The sequence below is a fragment of the Phoca vitulina genome, unplaced genomic scaffold (genome assembly GCF_004348235.1).
Source record: "Phoca vitulina isolate PV1807 unplaced genomic scaffold, GSC_HSeal_1.0 scaffold21, whole genome shotgun sequence".
Taxonomy (NCBI): Eukaryota; Metazoa; Chordata; class Mammalia; order Carnivora; family Phocidae; genus Phoca; species Phoca vitulina.
The window spans coordinates 26,763,271-26,782,374 of record NW_022589724.1 but is presented as its reverse complement, the minus strand read 5'-3'; the positions used below and the strand labels follow the sequence as shown (position 1 = coordinate 26,782,374).

The window sequence follows — 19,104 nt, the reverse complement described above, 5'->3', positions numbered from 1 at the left end:
TCCCGGGCGGCTTCCTGCTCCCTCCTCCCCCGGCCGCCCTTCCTCCTGCAGGGCTGCGCGGCTCCAGGGGGAGCCCTGTTCCTGCACAGGAGGCTGCAGGGGAGACATTTTGTCCTAAGAGAGACTTGCCTACATGTGGGCCGAGCGGAGTGGGCTGTAACGTGCATGGGGGTCTCGGCTGGTGACCTGTGGCCGGTTCGCCTGTTCTCACGTCCTCCTCCCAGACACGGGAAGAGAGCAGAAAGTCAGTCACCTCCTCAAGCTTCCGTAACTGGCAGGTGGCCGCACAGGGACTCTAGCCCAGGCCAGTCTGGTTCTAGAAACTTCAGGTTTCGGGTGAAGGCCCCTAGCCAGGCCCAGCTCTCTGGTGAGGAGGTCCTGAGGCGGCCGGAGGCCAGCAGGCCCCACCCCGGGGCCTCTGAAGGGAGGGGCAGGGAGGGAGGCAGGGGCACCGACCTATAAACAGCGGTGGAACTTCAGGAAAGGCCACACCCCACGAGAAGCTCGGCCAGCTGGAAAATGGCAATGTGGCAGGGGTGAGGGGACGGGAGGAGAGCGGGGCGAGCCAGGGAAGGGAAAATTAAAGTGTCCACCTGGCTCCCCGGGGGGGATGTTAGTGGGTCAACCGTCAATAAATATCCTGCTTTCCCCAAACCTCCGCTCCACTCCCGGCTGCCTGGCCGAGGAAGACTTGCTCGACCCCAGGCCCTGAAGACACATCACCCATCTGTCTATAAACAGTATTTTAATATTTGTATAAATAGACCACAGTATTACCAAAAACTGCAAGAACAGAGCATGGAAAACATCTTCAGACCCGTGCACGCGGCCTCTCCCGGCCGCACAGACGCTGGCTTCCGGCCTCCACTGGGCCAGGGGCAGGTGCAGTGGGGAATGCTTGAGGGAAGGACCACACCCCTGGGACATTTTGAACTTGAGGGCGAGTGCAGCAGACTCGTAGCTCCCACCTGGCTGTGGACCTCTTGATTACAAAAATAACGCCAGTGGGTGGGCGGCCGGAGTCGGGGCTGCTGGGGGCGGCGGGAGACAGGTGCTGCTCTCAGTCCCACGCGGGCCGTCGGGCCGGCCGGCAGCACCCCTGCTGCCCGGGGCACCACGCGGGCTGCCGGGGGGGGGGGGGGGGGGGGGGGCGCCCCCCCCCCCCCTCGCGGCGCCCCCCGCCGGGCCGCCGCCCTATCTTTGCACGTGCCGCACGAAGGCCTGCACTAGCTGGATCAGAGGCTCCTGGCTCTCCGGGCCGGCCTTGGAGAGAGAGGACTTGCCCTGAGGCGAGGGCAGGACGCCGGCAGCAGGGGAGCTGGGCGCCCCGCGGCGGAAGTAGCGGGAGAGGCTGGAGAGCAGCGTGCTCTACAAGAGACAAGGCACTAGATGAGGCCCGGAGCCCTTGGCTGGCCCTGGGAGGTGGGGGGCTGGGTGGGACCCCAACAGGCTCGTCCCCATCAGCCGCCCCCCTCTAGTCCGAGCCCTCTATCCATCTGTACCAACTCCGAGCTGAGCTCCTGCTTCATCCGCTGTTTGTCCCGGGGATGCACAGCTGGGTCCCTAAGGTAGCGCACGGCCTGGGAGATGAGCAGGTAGAAGCAGTTCTCCATGGTGAACATCAGGAGGGACCTGGGGAGAGGGCAGGGCGGGCTCTGTTGCAGGGAGCCGAGCCGGCCGGCAGGAGGCACACCGCCGAGCCAACAGGATGGCTGATCCACGGCAGCCCTGACCCCAGCTCGCATTCTAGAAGGAGGGCTTTTCTTACTTCAGCGTCCTGGTCCCTTCTGCCTGTGTGCTGAGCCCCACAGCCTGGGTGAGGGGCTCCTTTTTCTTGTCCAGCTGGAGGAAGAGAAACAGGGTAAAAAAAAAAAAAAAAAGGTAACAGTAACGGGTGTGACTCACTGTGAGCCTCCTACCCGGCAGGTCCTGCACTAAGCAGCGTTCAGCTACCTCACTCGGGCCTCACGACAATCCTCTCGGGGAGACTCTGTCACACTCGTTTGGGAAGAGAACAGGCTCGGGAGGGCTAATAACGTGCTCGAGGCCAGAGTCAGGCCGCAGGAGACCGGGAGGAAGACTGGAAGCTGAGAGGCCAGAGTCTGACAGCCCCCAACTTACCTCTCCAAGCATGTTGAGGGCCACATTCACTGTGGCCAGAAGGGTCCCGAAGGAGGGGGCCACTTCAGAGTCAAAGGTGGGCGTGGTAAAGCTCAGGGCAAATAGGAAGTTGTATTCGGCGAGGTCCAGGGACTGCAAGGCAAGACGGGAGCGATGTGGAGCCCCGCCAGGACCCCGGACAAGCTCTCAGGGCAGAGCGGAGCCCAGGAGAGCCTCGGCAGCTCACCGCGGGGAGGCTGGTGGCCTGGCACTCGGGGTGGCCGGTACCTGATCCAGCAGGATCTGACAGACGTCCGGGGTGAAGTGGCGCAGGGCCGCCAGGGTCCTGCTGAGGATCTTGAGGAGTCCGTACTGGACTGTGTGCAAGGCTCGCTGCTCCGAGGCCTCCGTGTCGGCAGTGGGCTGCTTGGAGGAGGAGCAGGAGGGGGGCGCGGGGGCAGCAGTGGGTAGCCGCTGAACTCGGGGGGCAACAGCCGAGGGGATGCCGTCCCCATTTTTGCTCTGAGGGAGACAGGAAAGGGAGGTGGGGTCCCGAGAGGCCGGGCGAGGCCCCGCAGGCAGCCGGGTGGGGAGGGCGCTCACCTGCAGGCAGTGCTGCAGCATCTTGCGGCTGTGCAGGAGGGAGGTGCAGGCCTGGCACAGGTAGCCCAGGCTCACCTGCAGTGGACACGGGGCCGAGGCGGGGGCGCTCAGCAGCAGCCCGACCGAGCGGGCCCCCCCGAGTCCCGGTGCGCTTCCTCCATCCCTGAGCTCCCGCGGTGCTCACCTCCTACATTCTCGGGCTGCAGATCTTACAGCTACTAAGGACGCCTGCCTACGAACTGGGGCAAGAGGGGCCTGGGGGGTTTCCCTGGGGCCCAGCTCGAGGTCTAGCACATACGATGGGTCCTAAGTAAACACGTGAGATGGGGAGGGGCGTCCAGCTGCCTCAGTCGGGAGAGGACGCGCTCTTGATCTCAGGGTTGTGAGGTCAAGCCCCACATTGGGCGTAGAGATTGCTTAAATAAACTTTCTTTAAAAAGAAAGAAGATGGGGATCAATTTCCCATTTTACAGAAAAAAAAGGCTCAGAGACCGTGAAGTGACCTGACCAAGGTCAGACAAATGACAGATGCCTGTCTGACTCCAGGACCCGTTCTTTCCCTACCTCCCCTACTCCCTGCTCCGCTGGCCCATCCTTAAGGGATGTGAACCAACGTCTCTAACTGAGCCCAAGTTCTGAAGCTACAAGGCTGCCCTTTACTATGGAAAGAAAACTTCAGCTTCAGAGAAAGCAGCATGAAGAAACTAAAGCCTGTATTCGCTCAGCAAAACACCCACGTTCCAGGAACGGGCCTGCAGTTCACCGGAGGTGCGCCAGACAGTGCCCACGGCCCCCACACGCAGGTGCTTCCCCAGACCCCCACCCAAGGAGCCATGTCTGAGGCCCCACCTGGACATCCCGCATCAGCTGAGGCAGGTGGAAGTGCCATTCCTTCATGAAGTTGGAGAGCTGCAGAATGAAGCCCACCGTGTGGTCAGCCTCCTCCAAGCAGGCCAAGCTCTGCACCGTCCTCACCGCACTGAGGCACTGGGAGGGAGAGACGGAGGGGGGGGCGGGCTGGATCAGGGACCTAACCCACCTGCTCTTGCCCTTCTGCTGGGAGGACAGGTCCTGAGCCCACAAATGCAGAGGTGATGGCACAACAGGTATTATGCCTAAGAAGTTTCTGTATGGCCCAGACCACCCCCCCATTACCCTGAGCCCCCACCCGTATCCTCACCTGTAAGGTCCGCTCCTGGTGAACCCCCACGAAGTCCAGGGCCTCAGTCAGGAAGTTGTAGCGCAGAGTTTTGAGGAGCCGCTCCATCAAAGACATGGATAGGCGGTAGACCCCTGGCCAAGAGGGGGCATCCACGGACTTCCGAGAGGTGCTAGGGGTCTAACACACAAACAGCACACAAGACCAGGACACACACTGCTGAATCCAGCCGGCAGGCACAGCAGGGCCTCCTTGTGACACAGCAGCTAAGGCAGCCGGGCTGCTTGGAGGAGAAAACCCGGAACAGCCACGGCCACAGCCTGGTGACCAGCAGAGCCCCAGGGGCCCTAGGCCGGGGACTGCAAGGGAAGAGCACTTGACAGAGATGTAAGAACCCTGGGTTCTAGACTCAGGTCGGCCACTAACTAGCTAGGAATCGGGGTGGGGGCAGGGAGGAGTCCACACCATCAGTGCATCGGACAAGCCTCTGAAGAGCCATTCCTGGGCGAGTAGAAGACCAAAGACAGGGAGGCTTTCCCACTGCAACTGTGGTCCGGCGCCGGCCCAGGCCCCCCGGCTCACGGCACTCACCTGCACCGTCCCATTGGAGCTAAGCTGGTACACGCTCAGGAGGGGCAGACAGATGCTCTGGGTGATGCCGGCTCCAGCTACTGCCGTGGCTCCCTGGAGGGAAAGGCCAGGCATGAGGTGGCACTTCCCCAGCCCCATCACTCCTGGGACCTGTCCCCTGCAGCCACCCTGCCCAGGGGCAGCTGGCACTCTCGGGCAGACCAGAGCTCCTGGGACCATCACACGCAGGGCAGCTCCCTTCCGGCCCTGGGCTTGCCCCCTACCTGCTGAGTGCGGGCCAGAGTGAGGAGCAGGTGCAGCGAGGCCTCGGTGAAATGCAGGTTCTGCTTCATGCGCAGGCTCACCTCCAGAGTGGTGAAGAGGGTGGGCAGGATGGGGAGCCTGCGAGTCACCTGGAGCCACGAGTCCCCATCCTCATCCACCTCACACAGCTCCTTGGCCAGGTGCAGACCCAGGACACACACCTGCCGGGGCCCAGGGGCAGAGATGGGCAAGAGGGCAGAAAGCAGTGCAGGGGGGAAGAGCAGGAGGAGGAGGAGGAGGACAGGCAGCCCTGCACCGGGCCGTCCCAACCCTCACTTGGGTCACACACGTCTTCAAGTGAGCTGGACTCGAACAACTTGAGGTCTCTCCTGACCTGCTGGGTTCCTGCGTCCCCTCACAGGGCACAGCGACTCCATCCTCGCTAACGAGCCACCCCCCCAGCGACGGTTCTCGACTCCTCGCTCTCCCCTTACCAAACTTCCCGATTCACACCTGCTCACTGCACCCTCTGCCCCTCTTGCTGCACCACTGCACCCGCCTCCCAGGTGGTCCTCCCTCGCCCTCCTGGACCCTCTCCCAACGGATTCTTCATACTAGTGACTTTTCAAGCTTATTTTTGACCATAACGGCACAGTAATAAATATTTTTTACACCTTGTCTCCGTATACACACGCTGATGTATTTTCCTACCCTCCATCCTGCAAAGCACACTGAACTTTTACAGTTTATCCTACTTCATTAAAAAAATACTGGTTGTAACCAAATGAGCTCAGTTTGAGACCCACTATAGTAAGTCATGACCCAGTTTAACTAATGCTCTTCTATAGCGCATCCAGGGTGATCTTTCCAGAGTCCAAATCTGATCATTTCTCTCCCTTGCTTTTACTCCTTGAGTCCTTTCCTCCTTCACTTGGAACCCAGATCAAAGATGCTGCTAAGGCTGATGGTCATCCCGCCCCCCCTCCGCGCTCCAGCCTCACCCCAGCCTCTCCTCCAGGGACCAGGGGACTCAGACCATGGCTCACCAGCCCTGTTCTCGCTCCCAAATCTTCCCTGCTCCCCGTGCCTGCCTGGCTCTGCCCATGCTTTAAGTCACGGCTGAAAGGGTGGTTTCTTGCTGAGTCCCTGGATTAGGTGAGAACCCCAAGCTGTAGGTTCTCCTGGCATTTCTCCCGTGTGGGACTTGCCACAATGGAATCCCGACACATCTCTGCGTCGGCTCAGCTTTGTTAACGTCCTCCGCCAGGCTTCGAACTCTAAGTGCAGTGACTACGTGTCTTGTTCCCTAAACACCCCCGGGGCCTGGCACCGAGCAGGCAGGCAGCTTGTACTTGCTGGATGTGCAAGGGCAGGACACACGACTCCCCAGGGCGCTCCCTCACCCCGTCACGCTGGTCCTTGTGCCGCAGCCGCGAGCAGTCATCGGTCTCCATGCTGTCCTTGTCCTCTGCTGCACCGCCCGACACCAGACTATGGCGGGTCTGGTCGAAGAGAGCAATCACCTCTTCTTGGAGGGTCTCACAGACGTTCAGAACCAGCTGGGAGTACTGGGGGATGTCACTCACTGCAAAGCACAGGCAGGGAGGGACACGGTCATGCTCACCACGTCAACTCTCAGGGCACACCGACGTCCCCTCCCCAGATGGGCGGAGAATGTACGGTGCTGAGAGGAGATCTGCCCGGGCTGTGGGACAGATGGGAGAGAAAAAGAGTGTTTTGTTTCTTGTGTTTAAAGATTTTATTTATTTATTTCGAGAGAGAGAGAGCACAAGCAGGGGGGAGCAGCAAAGGGAGAGGGAGAAGCAGGCTTCCCCGCTGAGCAGGGAGCCCGATGCGGGGCTCGATCCCAGGACCATGGGATCATGACCTGAGCCGAAGGCAGACGTTTAACCAACTGAGCCACCCAGGCGCCCTGAAAAAGAGTTTCGTTGACATGTGTTCCAAGACTGTCAGCTCAAACCACACAACAGAAATGTGTGGCTCAAAACCAGATGAAGGCCTGCCTGGCCGGCTGTCAGTGGGGCGGGGAGACCGCTGTCCCCACTCCCCTCTGCCCCTCACCTCTCATCTCCTTCATCTGCAACACTGTGATGAACGCCGAGAACACCTTGGCCTTGGTCTTCTCCATGAGCTGCTGGTCTGCCTGCAGTACTCCTTCTAGAATCTCCGTCAAGGGCCCAAGGATTTCATCCGCAGACCCTAACTCCCTAGAAACAATAAGGGGCAGAGAGGGAGGGAGAACACACCCCACGTAAAGGCGACAAAATGCCCCTGCTTCATCTCAGGAGGCCCGCCAGGCAGCCTGTCTAGCCCCCATCTGTTTGCTAGGTCAGGCCCGTTCCACACCTGTTTTCTCCCCTTCAGGAAAGTGAAGGGTCAGTAAAGAGGAGAGGGCAGGCCCCCCACCCCCCGGCACAGTGCTCACCCCTTCCACTGCCGGAGAAGGATGAGCAGCAGAGTGCACATCATGGAGCCGAGGCGGAGGCAGTTCACGGAGGCTGGCACCAGTAGCTGAGGGGAGACAGCCGACCGCTCAGAAGTCAGGTTTCCTGTGAGCCACCATGGCTGGAAGATCTGAGCTCCGCCCACAGGACCCTCTTTCAGCCTCCTGCTTTTCTTTCCCAGCAGCGAGCTCACTGGCCTGGGCCAGAGGCGCGAGCCCATGGAGTGGCACTGCAGCCTCAGGCCTCCCAGGCCGCCCGAGCCCCTTGGCCCGACCGCTGGGCAGCTACACACTCGTGAGCTGCTCCTGGGCTCTGGGGACCTTCTCCTTAGAAGGAATGTGGAATCTCCCAGACACACTTACTAAGGCTTTGGTCCCATCAAGCACGTCAAGAAAGAGCTGGCTACGCACCGCACGGTCTGTCAGGTGCATTACCTCCGCCTACAAAGGAACAGGAAAAAAATGGCATTGGGGAAAATTTTCTAGACTTTAGAAGCCACGAAATGTAGGGTCCTCTGTCAGGCAATTAGCCACTGGTAAGTCACAGTCTTCCTAATTATCTCCCTGCTGTTTCTTTGTCCACCCTGAGATGTGGTCAAAATCGGGTCAGGTTCACCTCCTCCTCCTGACGATGTCCCTCTTCTGCTCAGACCCTTCAAAGGCTTCCTTCCCAGTGCTCTGGAAATACAAACAAGGCCAAGAGACCCCCCGCCCCCGAATCTGGTGCAAAGGATTCCAGTATCACTCCCACTTGTGCTCACCCCATTCTGGCCCTCCCAGTCTCCTTAGCTACCAACAGCTACCAAGCTCTTTTCCGCTCTGGACCCTTGTACATGTGATACCAATTGCCGAGACTACTCTTTCCCACAGGCTCTCTGCCTGGAAAGCGCCTCTGTACATTCAGGTCTCAGCTTGGCCATCGCCTCTGCGGAGACAGCCTCTCTGACGGCTCCTATCCTACTCAAGTGCTCACTACCCTAGCATCCTGATTATTTCCCTCCTAGTGAATTATCACAACCTCAACCTACATTTCTTTAGGAATTTGTTTACCATTTGCTTTCCTCGTGGGCCACTCTCCACAAGATCAAAGACCTTATCTGCCCTATTCACTGCTGTATCCCCGGGTGCCTGACACATGGTGACCATTCCGTTAATACCTGTTAAATGAATAAGTGAACGGTCAGGATCCTAGACTGAATCAGACAGTTCTCCTAAGAGGAAAGAGGATGGCAGGACTTTCTGAGCTACAATTCAAGTAGCTCCAAATGCCTATCTGTACCGCCCGGGAACACAGTTAAGAAGACTGTCCCAACTTTGGGTGGTAACAGACGGTCACCAGACTTATCGTGGGAACCTTCTCATGGTGTATAAAAATACTGAATCATTCTGATGTCCACTTGAAACGAACAGAACATCTTATGTCAATTATGCTTTAATTCAAAAAAAAAAAAAAAAAAAAAGAGCTGCTGCCCAGCTAAGGCCTAAAGGCAGGTGACACACAGGCTACCCGAGCAGGAATCGAGCATTCCCCAGAGACCGCCTTGCCCTCTGCTGTGTCTGCAGTCTCTGGGGCCGCAACCACAGTGACACAGCAATGTCCCAAGGTCGTGGGCAGTCTGGTACAGGGAACGAGTCACTCGTGGAAGATATAAGAGTACGCTTGGAACAAAGGACATCCATTAAGCCCAAGTTATTCATGAAGTCAAGATATCAATCTGGATTCCCCAAGGAGGAACAGTTCAACACTAAGTCCCCACTGCACAACATGACGGGGTGAAACCACACACACACACACACACACACACACACACACACACAGACACACAAAGAAAAAGTGCAGACTCTTCTCAAATGCTAACTCTCTCTCTAAAAACCAACTCTCAGTAAACATAGCACATAGATAATGCCTCTGTTCTTTTTCTAAGACCAGGAAACGCAGTTTCTAGAAGCAATGAAAACAAACTGCTCTCTAGAGAGGGTGCTGCTGCAGCTGCCCCAGCTGCCTGCTGACCAGCCCACAAAGATTTACCTAGCATGCACAGGTCACACACCTGAGCAGGTGACATGACATGTGCAGGAGAAGCAGATGGAGGAAGGGGGCCCCTGAGACCCATCCAGGGCTGCAAGGGCAGCTCCAGGAGGCTTTTATGAATGTCGCAAAAGATTTTAAATCACTTCTCTGCATTTTTCTTCAGGGTCCCTTGTTGCATCCAACATCCTGAACAGCCCACAGAAGCCCCCATCTATTGGCACAAAACTGTTACATTGTAGCTCTCAGGGAATACCCCTGGTTCATCCTTCATCCCAAGGGGCTGTATCTGTTAGCCATTCCGGCACACAGTTGTGTGAAAACCACTCCAGTGAATACCCAAGTGAAAACCACTCCGAGAGGCTCTTACGTGACTGGTGGCAATGATGAGGAGCATCCTCCAGGCGGAGACCAGCATCTGATACTCCACCAGGGAGGTGCAGCTGCTGCCCTCTGTGTCGGCTGTGTGAACTGCCAATGACTTGACGTAGCCTGACCAGTAGGCAAAGCGTTTCTCGCTGGAAAATTTCTTAAGCGTATCTTTTAATGACTGATCTAATGAGCCCCTAGAGTGTCAAGAAAAAACAAAACCTACAGTTACGTTTTGAAAACGGATGGAAATGTGATGGGCACAGACCCCTGTCCAGGCAGAGAAAGCGACCTCACTTGGGCTTAAAGGCAGACGGCTCCAGTCACCTCCACTGTGTGGGGCTCATACTTCTTGCTCAACATAATGGGTTAGGTTGAGGCCTTTTCCAGGATTCCTCCTCCATAAAATCCCAGGCACATGGAGTTTGCTTCACAATAACTCTCTCTGACAATCATAAATGCCATCAATGGACCGGCCAGGGACACAACTCAGCGGCCCTCCATAAATGGCTCCAAACCAGCTCTCTCCTCTGTCTTGGCTCAAAGAGCCATGCACCCAGTGGCAGGCCACCGTGCACCCCTCACCCAAACCTTAAATTAAAATCTCAAAAGGGGAAAGGACTCACTTAACTACATAGTATATCTCCAAGCAAATTATCTTCATGATGAGGGCACAGGTTTCCAGGATGCTGGGCTGTGGAGGAGGAGAGCAGAGCAGACATCAATCATGAGGAGAGCCTCTTCCCTGGTGTCCCCGACGATGGAACAGAGCAGGGACCTGATACTTGGAAAACAAGGAAGCCCAATTTCTATCGGATGTGAATGGGCATCTGCAATGTCGGGTCCACAGGGTCTCCAAGTGAGCGGAGAAGACCACGGAGCCATCAACACAGAGCAGGGCATACCACTTCCCTTCCCAAGCGAGAGATATCAAAGGGAGAGGAAGCAAACACACCTCTGAGAAAGAAATTTCCAGTGAAGAAAACACTCTCGTTGCTTAATGAGGGGATGAATCATTTCCTACACCTCAGTCTCACCGCCCAGCCTGTCCTCCCAGGGACTCTCGTCCCCTGTCCCACCCTTCACCCTGGCTTACCTCAGAGGTTTCTGAGGGAGGAGAAAGGGTTCCAAACAGTGGACTGGTTAAATTCTCCCAAAACTTGGGTCTGAAAGGAAAATACATTTGGAAATCATACTTCTCTCACGCAGGCCTTCCCGAAGTTCTGTCCACCCGCTTCGGCTGGTTACTTGTCCATACTGTACCCATCTCAATCTTAACATGAGTCACCTGCACCTACATAAATGTAACTGGTTCCACAGATAAAATTATGTTTTCCTGTTAAGAAGCACAATTGTATGCATGTTCTAGAGTTGACCAATAAAAATTCTCCTGATTTGTGCCACCGTACATTTTTCCCAGAGCCCCACAAAGAAGAGAGTGGGGAGGGAATAAGGACGCAGACTCCCGTAGTCAGCCTTCTGAATGTCCCTTCCCTTCGTGCAAACAGGGTCCTGGAGAATAGGGGGTTTCATTCAGTTCAAGGACTCGAGCAAGCCACTCTGATCTGAAGCTACTGTTTCTCAAGAATGATGGATTTTGAAGGGGTTAGCGAAAAGGGAAGAACGCACAGGCAGGACAAGGAGGGCACCCTCAGATAAACATGTCTCTGCCTTTCGGTAAAGAGGACACATGCCAGCAGCAGCAGAGAATGACTCAGAGTCACGCTCCCGCACAACAAACCAGCCCCTAAGCACTTCTCGTGCGTCGGCCAAGTGAGCGGTCACAACGAACCTCGAAAGTATAAACTATTGTTACTCCCGTTTTGCAGACACGAGGCTTGGAAGGCAATCCCTCCCAGAGTCAGACTCACTTGGTTCTGAGGACCAGCATGGCACTGTCCCGCCGGTCCTGCCACAGGGCATGCAGGAAGGCAATGGCTGCCCGATGCAGCAGGGGCGGACACCAGTAGCGGTCCTGCTGCTGGGAATCAATCAGCTCCAGCACCGCGTGGAGGCAGCTCCACACGCCAAGGCTGAATTCCTGCAAGAGGGCCAAACGAGAGTTCACTCCCTCAGCCTCCACCGGCCAAGCGCACCCTCCTCCCAGGGAGCCGCCTCCCAGCTTCATCCCAGGCGCGGGCTCACCTTGGAGCCATCGCTGCCATCCTTCACCTCCAGATTCAGAAACAGCTCGATGAGGCCTGGCTGAGTCTCTACCGCAACTGTGAGGAACTCCAGAATCATGACTTTGATGCGCATGTCCTCAATCTTGCTCTGCAGTCGGGTCAGGAAGGCATCTCGAATGGCAGCAGCATCGTTGCCGAGGCAGGCATACACTGACATCGGGGCCACCTGGTGGAGACCCAACACACAGACGTAGGGCTCTATGTTCAGAAAAACCTTGACAAGCTCCTGCAGAAGGGTACTGGAGAACTCGAAGAAAACGCGCAGAAAGGGAAACATCCAGATGTACAGCTCCGGGTTAGAAGGGACATTGAGTCAAACTACAGTACAAAACACCCACCAATTCACAGAAGAAATAGTAATCAACATAAAAACATGCATGACCTCTCTCGTGGTTAAAGAAATGCAAGGTAAAAAACAAGATGAAAAAACTGATGGGGATACAAGACTTGGTGTTATGAGTACAAACTGTCGGGGCGCCAGGCTGGCTCAGCAGGTGGAGCGTGCGACTCCTGATCTTGGAGCGGTGGGTTCAAGCCCCACGATGGGTGTGAAGATTATGTTAAAAAAAAAAAAAAAAAAAAAAAAGAGCATAAACTGTTACAATCCTTTATGGAGGACAATTTAGAAATGTCTAAAAATTTTAAATGTTCACCAATACCTAATTTTTAGGAACTGAAAACAGAAGTTTATGGAACTCTAGGGACAACAGTCCTGCAGCACTGCCTGTAATAGTGGAAGATAAAAAAACAGCCCAAATCAATTAGGATGCGTCCATTCTGCGGCACACCATGTAAGCATCAAAGACGATAAAGTAGCCCAAATGTGCCCACGTGGAAAGACTGCAAGATCTGGTGTTCCGTGAAGAAAGCCAGTCATAAAACAGTATGTATGAGGCCATTCTACTTTTGTAAAGAACAAAAGAACACACCAAACATCCTTTAATACATAAGCACAGATAAAAAGAAATCTGCCTGGGTGGCTTAGTCCGTTGAACGACCGACTCTTGGTTTTGGCTCAGGTCATGATCTCAGGGTTGTGAGATCGAGCCCCGCATCAGGCTTTTTAACCTGCTTGGGATTCTCCCTCTCCCTGTGCACATCACCCCCCACGCTCCCCGGTTCATGCACACGCTCGCAAGTCGCTCTCTCAAATAAATAAATAAATAAACAAAATCTTTAAGAGTCAGAGAAGTCCAAGTTAGCTGTTTCTCTTGAAAGAAGGCAGGAGCGGTCTCAAGCACGAAGTCAGCTTTCTGGGGCTTTGCCTGATTAAGTGGGAACCTACCGTGGCCAGACGTTTCAGCAACTGGATGGCAAGACGTGGTAAAGCAGGATCATGTTTGTGGTAGATGTATTTGGCAAGAACAGCAATGAGGTTGTTCCCATGGGCACCTGAAGAAGCACAGGAAACAGGTTAGATATCAAGTGTGTCTGAGTCAAGCTCCTAAGAGAGGCTGGCAGTCACAACGGCCTACACACGTGAGGGATTTTACTGCCCTCAAGTACTGGGAGGGCCAGAGCAAAGCCAGGTGGCCATACCGTTGTTTTTTGTTTTTTTTTGTTTTTTCCATAGCCAAGGGGATACACAGGATTTGGAGGTAAATAGCCAATCCAATTCATTAAGAGCAGCAAGAGAGACATTTTGAAAACAACAGGTTGTCTCTTAACAGGTTAGAAAAAGACATCACACTGAAGAACTGCACTGAAATGCAAAAATTATCAAAATCCCAAAATGATACAAGTAGAATAGGTCTTAGACATTACCCAACCACCTACTTAAAAGTGAGGAAACAGGGTCCCAAAGGGATTAAATTAATAGTGTAAGGCCAAAGAGTCAAACAGTCAATATTTACCACAAACTTTTCTCCATTATTCACAAGTAGTAATCTTACCTCCATTGTAATCTTATAAGGTAGGTACTACTATTATCCTCATTTTACAGACGAGAAGCACGAGGCACAGTTGCTTAATAATGAGCCCAAGATAACACGGCTGATTAGAGCCACAATTTGAAGCCAGGCAGTCTGACTGTGAACACGGATTCTTTACTATTCTGTCATCAACAGGAGGCAGAAGTGAAGGACATTCCAGCCCTCGTTTCTAAGTCCAGGATGGGAGCTGGTGATCATTCCCACGTTCCCTCCAGGAATTAGTCAGAAAATACTGCTGGCCTCTAACAACACAGCCTGAAGTATGTCCTTGTGGGTAGAAGCACTGCTGGTCGGAAGAGCAATACATACCATGCTGTGTGAGAGCCTGTTCCAGGGGGGACACCACATTAGAAGGCGGTTTCAGCCGAATAACATTGTTGGTGACGGAGAATGCCAGTTTCACTGTCTTGATCAGCAGCTGGCCCTGCCCCTGGCCCTCTGCTCCATCACTAGGGTGCCAAATGGAAACCAAAGTTGATTCAGACAACATGACTTCATTTGCAACGTATGTGCTCTCATGAATTAGATTCCCAACAATAATCCCAGAGTTCAACAGCTTCTGTTAGAGGCCCCAGTCCAAACTAGGAGAGAGGAGGAGCAATCAACTCCCTTTGCTATGTGCCAGTCTACACAGCAGCCACTAGGGTATAGAAAGGCTACGTCCTCGGGGAAACAAGACTGTCTTTAAAAAGCCACCACACATTAACTTACACTGGAATTCAGAGAACATGCAGGCACAATAAAGATAAATGGGGAAGGGGAGAGGGAGCCCTACCTTCGGGGCTGAGCAGCCATCACCATGTCGATGGTGTCCACACCGACGCCCATGATATTGATCACTGTCTGCCCTGCTTCTGTGTAGGCTAGGCTGCAAATGCAGAGAGACTGCAGGCTGGGGCTGTGACTGCAAGACAGACATGTTCCAAGTTACTAGGGAGCTACCAAGTTCATTACTGGAAGGGAAGGGCACTGTCCAAACTGAACCAACTGGACATCAGTGATACAGAGCAGCTCTCTGCCAGATGAATACACTCTGATCACTTTCCTTAAATAGATTTGATCTTAGGGGCGCCTGGGTGGCTCAGTCAAACGTTTGCCTTCAGCTCAGGTCATGATTTCGGGGTCCTGGGATCGAGCCCTGCGTAGGGCTCCCTGCTCAGCGGGGAGTCTGCTTCTCCCTCTCCCCCCTCCCCACCTTGTGGGTGCGCATGTGTGCTTCTCTCTCAAATGAATAAAAATCCTAAAAAATAAATAAAATAAATAGACTTGATCTTAGAAACCACCCTGAAAAGCTATCTTAATGTCTTATCAATTAATGGATATATTTACTGAAGTGAATAATTATTAGTCCATACAACGGACTGCATGGAACCATTAAACAAGACAGATCCGTATGAAGTGGCATGGAAATGAAATTCCAGAGCAGTCAGTACAAGCAGAGGAAAACACCGAGCAGAAAACATACTAATTTCATAGTCATCTCCAAGAAGCAGGTTTAGGAAGGGCGCTTTCTATTTCCCAATGAATATTTGTAACTTTTGTCAAGATCATAAAAAACAAATTCTGTGTGTGTGTGTGTGTGTGTGTGTGTCCACGCATGCACAATCTCACTGGGGATAAGTTTGTTTCCGCTTCAGTTCTCTTCTCGACCCATAGGGAGAAAGGATACAGTCCAGTGGAAAGCAAATCAGAACCTCAAGAGTACTGAGCTCTGGGCTAGGGCAAACTGAGTTCTCTGGAAAATGAGGGGGCTCCCCACAGCAGAAGCCCCTGTCTTCCCTTGGGGAGCAGCGGCACCCGGGCGTACCCAGCTCGAGCAGTCACACACACCCCCCCCCATACCTGCCGTGTAGGTCTGCCTCGTGGCACAGGTTCAGGATCGCATGAATCAGCTCCAGGATCAGGCAACCTGGACTCCAGAAAAGACACAGCAATGATGTGGCCTTGTGTGATGACCCTCACCCCAAGAAAGGGGAAGACAAGATCTCCAGGGAGCCAGGAGTCGCTCAAGTGTTCCCTGCGCACGCCTTCCTTACCAATCTGTTCTCTCACACCATGGGAGTTGTAACGCCACTTGTGATAGCCGGGAAGCATCTCCTTCAGCACAAACATGACACAGGGCACCAGCCCTTGGCTCTGGGTACTTCCCAGCTGCCCCTACAAGAAACCATGCTGTGAGAACTTACACCTTTTAAGTGTCGGCAGGAGGCCAACCTGAAATGTAAACCTAATTCTGTCAGACTCCAAAATCTATTTTTCAGACTGAGTTGTGACCCGTTAGTGGATTGTGAAATCAGCTTATTAGAAAATATCCGAGGGGCACCTGGGTGGCTTAGTCATTAAGCATCTGCCTTCGGCTCAGGTCATAATCCCAGGGTCCTGGGATCGAGCCCCGCATCGGGCTCCCCGCTCTGCGGGAAGCCTGCTTCTACCTCTCCTGCTCCCCCTGCTTGTGTTCCCTCTCTGGCTCTCTGTCAAATAAATAAAAATAAAATCTTAAAAGAAAAAAAAAAAAGAAAATATCCGAATGCCTTTTGCATTGTCAGAGTAGTGCTGAATTGTGAAACTCCGCTTCAAGGGTCCACAAACACATGTGTATACTGAGTCATGCTATAAAACATACATATTACCCTAGGCTACAGATAAAGTACCCATTACAGAATCTGGCACATAGTCAATACTCAATACACAGAAACCGTTAATGCCGTAACCTCAGGACAACTGGGGGGCCTGCACAGACATGAGGACTATAGTAGAAGAGAAACTATTTTGGATGATCTCATCTGACCAGCTCTTACCTTGACAAGAGTGGTGATCAAGCGCAGAAAGGCAACAGTGACCCCGTACTCGCCCTGGGGCTGCTCGCTGTTCATCAAGAGGCTTCCGTACCCTCCGGCATTCATCCCCTCCGCACTGGGAGAGAACAGAGGCAGGGGAATCAGGGTGGGGCAATCTCAGGGTTTCCAGAAACTAATCACAGAGCATTCTTGTTATTACCTAGATGGCTTGGGCCCCAAATAGGAAACCTCTGCAAAAGAATTCATCAAATCTAGGCTTTCTACCCAAGGTGAACATTAATAACATGTTTTATTGATGTACAACCTCAAGAAATTTAAAGTAAAGAAATCAAATAAACATCCGAAAATATCTTTTTGTCTTACAAGTAAGAGAGGGCAAAGAGAATGCTCAGGTAGGAAAATGGAGCCTGTGTATTAACTGTCCAGCAGGTGAGCTCAAGTACCCATGAAACAAGGAAAGGTACAGAGTGACTAAGAAAGGGAAGCCAAGTCTCTGGATCTAGACACTTCTGGATTCTCTAGGCTGGAGAGTTAACTCCCATGCACCTAGGGTGGTTGCCGCTGGATGAGAAATACATCCATGGGGAAGCTTCTTTAAAAAGAATGAAGCTAGTCTGGACCTGAAACGTATACGGTGCTCCCAGGGAATATGCCCTACCCAACCTAAGAAGACCTGGCTCACCTAATCATCTGACTCATGTTGGAGACCTGGTGGGCCACGAATGGTAAAAAGCCTGTGTGACGAAGATCAGTCCAGACCTGAGAAGGGAAAAGAAGAGCCCAATGTCCACGTGTCTTCAGGTATCCACCAAGTGCACCCTTTTTTGGCTCTTAGGAAGACTTGGTGTCTCTCACCTTTGCTGGATTCCGGGCAGCCAAAACAGTCAAGCAATTGACACAAGAAGCAATGACATCCACTGGTGGGGAGATCACTGTCGTTAGCCTGGTTGGAGAACAGTGCACTCCACTCGGTAAAATGAATAACATAACTTGTTCTGCCACAAATATTTTCCAGTTCTCTCTGCCCAAGTCCCTCCTCCCAGCAGGGTTAGAAACACAGGAAGGCCCTCAGCTGGGGATAGTATCACGCCAGGGTTTCCCTCAGAGGAACGAGCGTGGACGTTAACCCAGCAGGTGTGTGACCAGATGCTTACCGCTGCAGCAGCATGTAGATGCGGGACGTGATGGGCAACAGACAGTCTGCTATGGACAGGTCTGTGCTGATGACCTTATGGACCAGATCAATGATGGGTCTGACCCGCTGGCAGTGCTGAATGACATCTGGGGGGAAAGAGCGCACACAATTCCTTCAAGATCATGGAATAGTCTCTGAGACCCAGATAAACACTACACTTATCCCAGTCTAGATGGTTTTCAATTTTATCTTGAGATTCTCTGTCTGTCCTCCAAATCTAAGCATGGCCATTTTTCCTTCCCGTAGTCCTGTCTCCCCGAGTGGACCTTACCTGCAGTGGAAACGACATGCAGCAGCATTTCAATCTCGCAGGTAAAGAGGGTCCAGCTGCTGTAGGAGTACTCCCAGCGTACCAGGTAAGCCCTGTCGTCCAGCACTACTTGGCCCACGGTGCCCTGAGGTATGCGAAGGTTGGTCTGACCCCCTAAGGGAGAAAGGAAAGGAAATGAGTCTAATATCTGGGAATACAATAGGAAAAAGTGACTCCTACACCAGACACCAATATTTACTCACACAGAGAAGGACACTCTCTTCCTAGTAGCTAACACTGATAGACTGGTTCCACCCAAGTTACAGCATGTGTCAGAATTCCCTTTCTTCTCAAGGCTGAATAATATCCCACTATATATATGTGCCACATTTTATCAATTTCATCTGTTGGTGGACACTTATTTAAAATTGTTTTTGTAGGGGCGCCTGGGTGGCTCAGTCGTTAAGCGTCTGCCTTCGGCTCAGGTCATGATCCCAGGGTCCTGGGATTGAGCCCCACATTGGGCTCCCTGCTCCGAGGGAAGCCTGCTTCTCCCTCTCACACTCCCCCTGCTTGTGTTCCCTCTCTCGCTGTATCCCTGTCAAATAAATAAAATCTTTAAAAAAACTGTTTTGGTATATGCCCTTTTATCCAACAACCCCGCTTTAGGAACCCAGTGTGCTAAAAATAAAAGCACCAGTGTATAAGGGGACATGTACCCAAGGCAGCACTGTTTGTAGTGGCAAAAACCTGACATGGCCTACATGTCCTTTAGAAGGAAAAAGATACAAGATTCTGGAACATCCAGAATAATTCTGTAGTTACTAAAAAGAATGGGTCAGATCCGTATATAAGAAAAGCAACCTCCAGGATGAATCTAGGAGAGCGTACACAGTATGTAAAAGGATGCACATCAGTTCTTAACACTGACGACCCAACAGACAAGTCTCAACAGGCGAACTCTGTAAAGTGTAGATCGGTGCCGTGTCTCTTGTTGCAATGAACATGCATTATTTTTGAAATAAAACAATCTTATGATGTATAAAAGGGAAAAATGCACTAAGTTATCAACAAGTATAGTGGAGAGAAGGAACTGCTTTAAAGGCAGCTTGCAAGAGCGCCTGGATGGCTCAGTCGTTAAGCGTCTGCCTTCGGCTCAGGTCATGAGCCCAGGGTCCTGGGATTG

The 19,104-nt window shown here is 52.9% G+C and overlaps 1 protein-coding gene across 1 annotated transcript in view; it reads right to left on the bottom strand.

Moving 5' to 3' along the window:
* Positions 1–1,182: 1,182 nt before the first annotated feature.
* NUP188 (nucleoporin 188) overlaps positions 1,183–19,104 on the bottom strand; it is a 47,177-nt gene continuing 29,255 nt past the window's right edge. Inside the window, exons 16-44 of the mRNA XM_032418553.1 lie at positions 17,940–18,092; positions 17,628–17,754; positions 17,329–17,416; positions 17,156–17,232; positions 16,474–16,588; positions 15,712–15,832; positions 15,518–15,584; positions 14,451–14,579; positions 13,985–14,124; positions 13,030–13,136; positions 11,704–11,910; positions 11,430–11,599; positions 10,655–10,724; positions 10,185–10,252; positions 9,560–9,755; positions 7,524–7,601; positions 7,143–7,228; positions 6,779–6,924; positions 6,100–6,281; positions 4,717–4,917; positions 4,454–4,546; positions 3,884–4,042; positions 3,553–3,690; positions 2,704–2,778; positions 2,389–2,622; positions 2,122–2,253; positions 1,769–1,842; positions 1,503–1,632; positions 1,183–1,368 (exon numbers count right to left, since the gene is read on the bottom strand). Of these exons, the coding sequence (XP_032274444.1) occupies positions 1,195–1,368; positions 1,503–1,632; positions 1,769–1,842; positions 2,122–2,253; positions 2,389–2,622; positions 2,704–2,778; positions 3,553–3,690; positions 3,884–4,042; positions 4,454–4,546; positions 4,717–4,917; positions 6,100–6,281; positions 6,779–6,924; positions 7,143–7,228; positions 7,524–7,601; positions 9,560–9,755; positions 10,185–10,252; positions 10,655–10,724; positions 11,430–11,599; positions 11,704–11,910; positions 13,030–13,136; positions 13,985–14,124; positions 14,451–14,579; positions 15,518–15,584; positions 15,712–15,832; positions 16,474–16,588; positions 17,156–17,232; positions 17,329–17,416; positions 17,628–17,754; positions 17,940–18,092 (3,737 nt within the window). The 3' untranslated portion in view covers positions 1,183–1,194. The remainder of the gene's footprint in view (positions 1,369–1,502; positions 1,633–1,768; positions 1,843–2,121; positions 2,254–2,388; positions 2,623–2,703; positions 2,779–3,552; positions 3,691–3,883; positions 4,043–4,453; positions 4,547–4,716; positions 4,918–6,099; positions 6,282–6,778; positions 6,925–7,142; positions 7,229–7,523; positions 7,602–9,559; positions 9,756–10,184; positions 10,253–10,654; positions 10,725–11,429; positions 11,600–11,703; positions 11,911–13,029; positions 13,137–13,984; positions 14,125–14,450; positions 14,580–15,517; positions 15,585–15,711; positions 15,833–16,473; positions 16,589–17,155; positions 17,233–17,328; positions 17,417–17,627; positions 17,755–17,939; positions 18,093–19,104) is intronic.